This window comes from Chinchilla lanigera, unplaced genomic scaffold (genome assembly GCF_000276665.1).
Source record: "Chinchilla lanigera isolate Chin_1 unplaced genomic scaffold, ChiLan1.0 scaffold00161, whole genome shotgun sequence".
Classification (NCBI taxonomy): Eukaryota; Metazoa; Chordata; class Mammalia; order Rodentia; family Chinchillidae; genus Chinchilla; species Chinchilla lanigera.
The window spans coordinates 2,039,639-2,046,860 of NW_004955562.1; the positions used below are offsets into that span (position 1 = coordinate 2,039,639).

The 7,222-nt window shown below is 40.6% G+C and overlaps 1 protein-coding gene across 2 annotated transcripts in view; it reads right to left on the reverse strand.

Moving 5' to 3' along the window:
• Nucleotides 1-2,596: 2,596 nt before the first annotated feature.
• LOC102027581 (protein PBDC1-like) overlaps nt 2,597-7,222 on the reverse strand; it is a 9,496-nt gene continuing 4,870 nt past the window's right edge. For both annotated transcript variants that reach the window (XM_013509115.1, XM_005413093.2), the window contains 3 exons: nt 5,224-5,364; nt 4,027-4,138; nt 2,597-3,712 (listed from right to left, as the gene is read on the reverse strand). In XM_013509115.1, coding sequence (XP_013364569.1) covers nt 3,483-3,712; nt 4,027-4,138; nt 5,224-5,364 — 483 coding nt within the window. In that variant the 3' untranslated portion in view covers nt 2,597-3,482. The remainder of the gene's footprint in view (nt 3,713-4,026; nt 4,139-5,223; nt 5,365-7,222) is intronic.

Below are 7,222 nucleotides of genomic sequence, written 5' to 3' on the forward strand. Positions count from 1 at the left end.
TACCAAGAAACCAGCCCAGCATCCACAGACTGGCCTTCAAGGACCAAGGATTCAGGCCCACTCCCGATCAAGCTCCAGTGGACCCAATATTCAGCCCACACCAGTAATCCCTGGTGGCAGACTGGCCCCTACAGACACAGGCTGCAGGAAGGCCCTAGACCTGACCCTGCAAACTCAAACTCTGGTCCTGCTCCAGCACCAGGCCAATCCCAACGGACTTAGGTTTTAGGCCTGTTCCTATGGACCCGGGTGACAGGACCATCAAAACCAACAAAACTCGGCCTGATTAAATACCACTGTGCTCTAGTATTTTAAACAATGTTAATAATAAAATACTTCTCAGAAAAGTCTTTCCTTGGTCCAATTTCTGAACCATCGGTGAAGTTACTGTTGAGTGTTTTTATTATATAAGCAAGCTTCACATTAGCTTACTTTTACCAATAAGTATGTCACTGTATATAGAGGTAAATTTAGGGAACTGCCAGGGAATCAATAGTGCCTCACACAAACAGGCTCCACTACACGAGTTCCTTCAAAGAGTGGTTTTCAATCACTCAACCTCAGTTTGGGTGCAAGTTCATGTCTCTAACTCTCCAGTACAACATATGCCCAGGTTTAAACTATACTTTCAAAATAAACAGTGACAGCACAGTGCGTATCTCTACTTTTTGGAGGAGGGCTCAACATGCCGCCTTTATTAATTTCCTACTGCTGCCATACTACAAATTCAGTGGCTTAAAACTTACAAGTGGCTGCACTTTTCCCTTCTGCAAATGCAAAAATTTGTCTCTGCTTCTTCCCCGCCTCCAGAGGATGTCAGGATCACTACCTGGAATAGTGCCACACACTGAGTAAAGCACAGACGTTTATACATCTCCCAAACAATTCAGAGCAAGTCCTCAAATCTCACACTTCCCCGCCTCTAATACAACACTATCACTTACTAATCAGCCCCTTCCTCCAGCTTCCAGTAGCACGTGCTCTCGGCAGCAGCAGCCTTTCAGTGAATCTTTCTACTGACAGTCTATGCGAGGCAGCTTAGTTTTTCTCTATCAGGTACCTGAAAATTCTTCCACCTTCCTTCCACCCACTGCCTGATTCCAAGGTCAGCTCCTATATTTTAGATATTTGTTACTTCCAGCACTGCACTTCCAGTACCAAAGTCTATAGTTTTACAGTGCTCTTATAACAAATTACCACATAATTAGTGGCTTTCAACAACACTCATTTATCTCCTAGCCCTGTGGGTCAGGAGGTACAACTTACCTGGTCCTCTGATCAGGGTCTCACAGGGCTGAAATCAGTGTCAATCTCATCTGAGGCTCAAGGTCTTCTACAGATTCACTAGCTGCAGACAGAATGCAGTTTGTTTGCAACTGATGAGTCAAATCCCATTTTCTTGCTGGATGCCAGCCAGACAACAAACTCCACAACTTGGAGGGGCACCCTCGGGTCCTTACCACATGGCCACCTCCTCCCACAGCATGGGTGCTCATTTCCATAAGGCCAACAGGAGAGTATCTGATGCAGCTGCTTGTGTCTTTTAAGGACTCACCTGATTAGGTCGGATCCACCCAGGATCATCTCCCTTTTAATTAACACAGTATCCAGTGATCTGCAACCTTAATCACAGGAATGAAATTCCTTCAGATCCCCAAGACTTGCTCACAGTGAATGGGCAGGAATTATACAGAACATGCATATCAAGGGGTGGAAATATTGGGACCATTTTAAGAATTGTTTATGACATCAGAGCACCATTATGCCCACTCCCGCTCTGCTAACATGGGAGGCTGCCTTGGATTCTTGGCTTCCTATTGTGCAGCCAAAATGTTCCATATACTTACTCTTCCTTTCCCAAGCTCTCATTATCCATTTCTGGAACAGATGTGTCTTGCTTTATAGCAGTCTTTCATCTTCATATTTCTTGTTCTTTATAAAAGAAGCCATTGAGCCTGTCACCCTGCCGGTGTGCAACCTGGAAATGGCCACCAAAAGCACAATTTTATGTGGCCAGTAAATCTTTGTTCTTCCTTCCCCTGAAACAATGTGTACGGATGGGCATGTTCATGGATACTTAACAGTGTTAAGGACTAGAGAAAATGAACACAGTAAAGGAAGCTCTGAATAACAAAGCCAACCTGGCATGAAGTACATGAAATTCTTCTACATCCTCAGAAATATTTTTATAAAATAAAACCTCTAACAAAGAGGTTAGATATTGTTAAGAATTTGCCAAAGAGAATTCATGGAGAAAGTAATTTGCTTTGTACACAAATGCTGCTTGCTGCGTCTCTCTAGTTCAGCTCTTACCTAGAACAAAATAAATCAGTTACTTTTAATTTTGTTTTTCTCCTATGTGCACTGAAGGAAAAGAAAGTCCCATTTCACCCTTCTGTGCTCTGGTAAATCCTTTCTTGCATGATCACCCTGGGGTTAGACTTGCAAGAGTACTAACTGTATGCATTAGAAACTGTGCGCTTTCCTGTAATTTCGCAGTCAAGTCTATAGGGACACACACAAACCCTTATATCCACGTGAAGGAAGGTGAAGCCTGCAGTTTGAAAAGCCGATTAGATAAGGAAATGCTCCCCGCTCCCATAAAACCAGTGTTTATTTGTGGAGTCTGACAAAACATTTTAAACTGTTGGGCTACTATATAAATATATATGTTATTATCCACTGCATGATAAAAGGGAGACCACTATCCGGCTTTATATTTTACTATGTTGTTATTATTTGCTAGCTTTCAGAGAACAGCCTGGCTATCAAAAGAGAAGTACTAAAACAGGTCCACATCTTGCTCTTCTACTATGAGCAGGGCTGCCTTCACTATTCAGACAGGTTCAGGCTAGTGCTGTTCTCCACATAGAGTACTTACATGGTCTTTTTTAGACATACCAAAGGAAATTACAGAGCTACAGTCAATTCGTATATAAGGACAACTAATCCTAGGATCAGGTACAACTTAACAGCTTGAGAGAACTTCACTATAGCAAACAGTGAGAAGAATTAAGAAACATGTATCAATAATTTTATATAAGACATAGTAGAAAGATTATATACCCAAAAAAATTTGAAGTGTCTAACAACTTCAAATATGTCTTACAAGCCACAGATATAGATAATCATAAGTACCAAGAACAATTTATTTACAACGATTTTTACTTGGACAGCAGTTGAGAGTCAAGAAAAAACATATCAAACAATTAACTAAGACTCGCCTAGTAGGCTTTTAAGTCAGTTCATTCAAGGGAACAACCAGAGCAACTCCTGATTATTATGTTAGACAGATGTTATTTTAGTGTCCTTCAACTGACAAGGACATACATTTAACCAAAGGAGTCTATGCAAGTAGCACTGTGGTACCTGTAGCCTCATTTGAGTATCAGTCTCCAGAGTCCTGTACTCTGTCTACCTTACACAGATGCTTCACAGCTGTGGTGGATGTGTCAGCTTTCTTTTCTTTTTCTCCTCCTTTGTCACTTTTCTTTTTCTCCTTCTCTGGTGATTCTTTCTTTTTCTCCTCTACTAGGTGCTCCTTTCTCTACTTTCTCTGCTTCTCCTCCATTGTCAGCTCCTTTCTTTCCTCCATCCTCTGTTCCATTGACTCCTTTCACTCCTTCTTTGTCATGAACACTGATATAAACAGCTTTGTTATATCCTTCTTGATTCCGAGCAATTTCACTGGCAAAAAATTGTATCCTGGGGGCTGGAAGGGGAATAGAATTGATTATCATCTTCCTACAGTAATTCCCTAAACCTATTGGAAATCTATACACAATGTTGAACTCACATGCAAATCATTCAAATATAGTCACATAAGCTTCAGAATGTGAATTCTAATCTCATCTTAATGACAATGAAAATATCCATCTTACAGTTACTTATGAGCAACATGATCTTTAAAGATACAAACAATAAGATGACAGCCAATCTAACTAGGCATTTCACTGATTCCTCAGTAAACAACACCCCTCACCCACTCTCCATATACAGAAGCAATTGTAGAGGCAAGAAACTCACCAAAGATAGTATTTTCCTCTGTGTGGCCCTGAGAACAATCCAGTCGCAGCAAAGTACCATAGTTGTAGTCTTCTACAATCCTGCCAAACTTCAAGCAGAATGGCCTCCACTTCTACACAGGCAAAAAAAGATACTTTAGCTGATAGACACAATAGGTTGAGGTTCTTGGTCCAGAAGTGGGTCTTCCACTTCCCCAATGACAAAAGTAACTTTCACTGAGAGGACTGAGGTGACTGCTAACTTCACATTGAAACTACTATCAAGTCTCTGTTCTATATATTGTGCCCTTAGACTGGTATTTCCCTCCATGAACAATATATTGATCTGAACAAAAAGGATCTAAATCTTTTACAACAGAATTCTTATGTGATTTGTTAAGCAGATTTTCTGTTTTGTTTCAAAGTTATTGGCTAACTCAGGCCAAACTGGTTATTCATCGTCACTAAGGCATAAACCAGGCAAAGAAGACAGGAATTTGGACCAACGTCATAAAATTAGATCTTAAAAAGAGAAGGGCATTCAGTAGCAGCAACTTCCCCAAGATCAGTAACAGCTTGCTAGGAGTTCCAGGTTCAGATTGTTTATTAGCCAAAGGCCCACTCTCAGAGAAAAAAAATTCTGTAACTATTAGGAGTATTAGTGCTCTGTGATACTCTAAGATAATCACATGAGCAATAAGCACCACAAGCTTCCCACTTGCCAGTGGCTTTTTTTTTTTCACATATTGTTTTTTGGTAGAGGAAATCAAACTCAGGACCTTGTGTTTGCCAGGCAGCACTTGTGCTACTGAGCTGTATCCCCAGCCCTGCCAGTGGCTTAAGATTGATCTAGTGAACTTAAACCCAGAGAACCAAAATACCTCTTTACATGCTCTTTCCCACTCCCCAACTCCAAGCTTTCAATATATACTACCTATGTAAGTAAACGGATTGCTCCCATCCTTCTGAAATGGCAATGTGAGTTCAGATTCAAAGTGTCCAAGTCAAAAGGAAAAAAAAAAAATACTCAATAACATCAACAAATCCATGAACCAAAAAGTGATTCATTCCATAATTCATTTAGTTGAGTATAACTACAAAAAAGCCCTGGTTCTTTATATATTTTCCTTAAAACAACTTTCAAGAGTTTAAATTTATTAATATATATTCACAATCAAAACTTGGCCAGATGCTAGGTAATATCTGAGAGAATTCTTACCTCTTTAGCCGAATCTGATTTGAGTTCTTCTGGGTCCAATACATCTATCTTGAGTTTCTCAAAACACTCCCGGAATTCAGAGTAGATCTGATCATCCACTTTGGTGAGTTTCAAGAACTGTGGGTCAACTGATGAAATCAGCTGCCAGAGAGTAAAACCACATACAGATGCTTGTCTTTAATTTTTTACACTTCTACCCCTCACCCCCACTCACCATAAACCCTATGATCCTCAGGGCAGAAGATTTCATTAAGAAGGATAACAGCCTACGCCTTGCATGAAATCATGATGAAGTTTTCAAAGGCTTTAATACATTGCCGTCCTTCCACCAATTTGGCCACTGGTCCATTTGGTCTTAGCACTGCTGAGTTGTTGCTCTCTATGGATTTTCTTTCCTTCAACAAACATCTATAAAATATCTACTATTTACAGACACTCTTTTGCCAGGTAGCAACAAAACACTGGGCAGAGATGCACAACTCTTCATTGTCAAAACAAATTCACTTCTACCCCCGACCTCTGCAAATAAGATTTATACTAATTAAAACTACCTCCAAAACATAATGGTTCAACTTGCTGACAACAGTGCCTAGCAGAGCATCATACACTACAATAACACACTTAATTCTGTTTAGCAATGAAGACAGATAGCTCACCTTGTAATATACTTCAGCATGCTGCATTGCTCTCATAGCCCAAGCCATCTCAATATCTGGCTGCAAAGGAGTGAGGAATACCAGGTCAGTAATTTCCCAGTCCTGCTACTGGGTAACAAACAAAGAAGTCTGTGGATGTCTAGTTAGTGCTCAAAAGGGCACCAACATTGCTGTTACTGTCAAAGGATAAAAACTGGACTGACAGATTTGCATAACATACTCATTCTTTTTTCCTTATGACAATCAAAAGAACATATTTACACAATGAACCACCGGTTATCTTTTCCCAGCAACTAGTCAAAGGGTGGGAGACTACATAAAGCAGTAGATAAATTGGCTTCTCAGGACTAAGTTCATCATTGTAATAATTAAGTAATATGTCCACTTAGACTACTGAGTTGTTGGGAAGACAAAGATAATGAACGTGAAACCACTTTTCAACTTTTGCGTGTAGCATTTCACAATTATGATTTTTGTTTATTATACAGTCAACTCCCCATCCTGTAATGCCTACAGATCAATCAGTCTCATGAAGCAGGCCCCATTATATGTAAGTCTTCTTACCAACCACCTACATCACTTGTTCCACTGGAATCTCCCACTACAACAGGTGGATGGATCTACTTCATAAACTCTAGAACCAGCTATTTGAATTTTACCTCCATGCCTAGACCATGCCCAAACTTCAGCTAACTGCCAATCCATGTCCTTTGTTCACTTACACTTTGAGGATACAGTTCAACCTCCACTTCCTCAGCAGTCTTCTACTGCCTCCATCCTTAGAGGATGCTATGCCCTGACCCACTGATCAACTATGCATTACTTTCTCATGCAGTTGTTGCTACTATTCTCACCATCCTTTTGTTTCTCAAAATAAATCATCGGCTTTCTCCATAAAGGGCTAAACCTACAAACTGTGGCTGCACAATGAAATCACCCCAGGATCTTTAAAAAATATTGATTCTCGACTCCCATCTCCCAGACATTGTGACCTAAACATAAACATTATGACACGCTGTAATCCGATCATGGGGGTGTTTAAAAGCCTCCCAGGTGATTCTAAAGCTTAGCAAATTTAGGGAAACAATTCTATGTTCACATAGATTAGTCCTGCGCTTGTGAACGGAGATTAGCACGAACTGAAAGAAGGTGAAGATCTGGGCGGATGTGCACCGCGTCTGCAGAAGATACCAGGGAAGGGGCGTATAATTTAGTAGCAGGCCTTGCAAAGCTCTCAGGCTTGCTTTATGGATGGGAGCTGTGGGTGAGTCATACTCACATCATTGCCGTAAGACTCTGCTGGCAGAGAAAGAGCATTTGCGATGGACACTACCTCCGCGGAA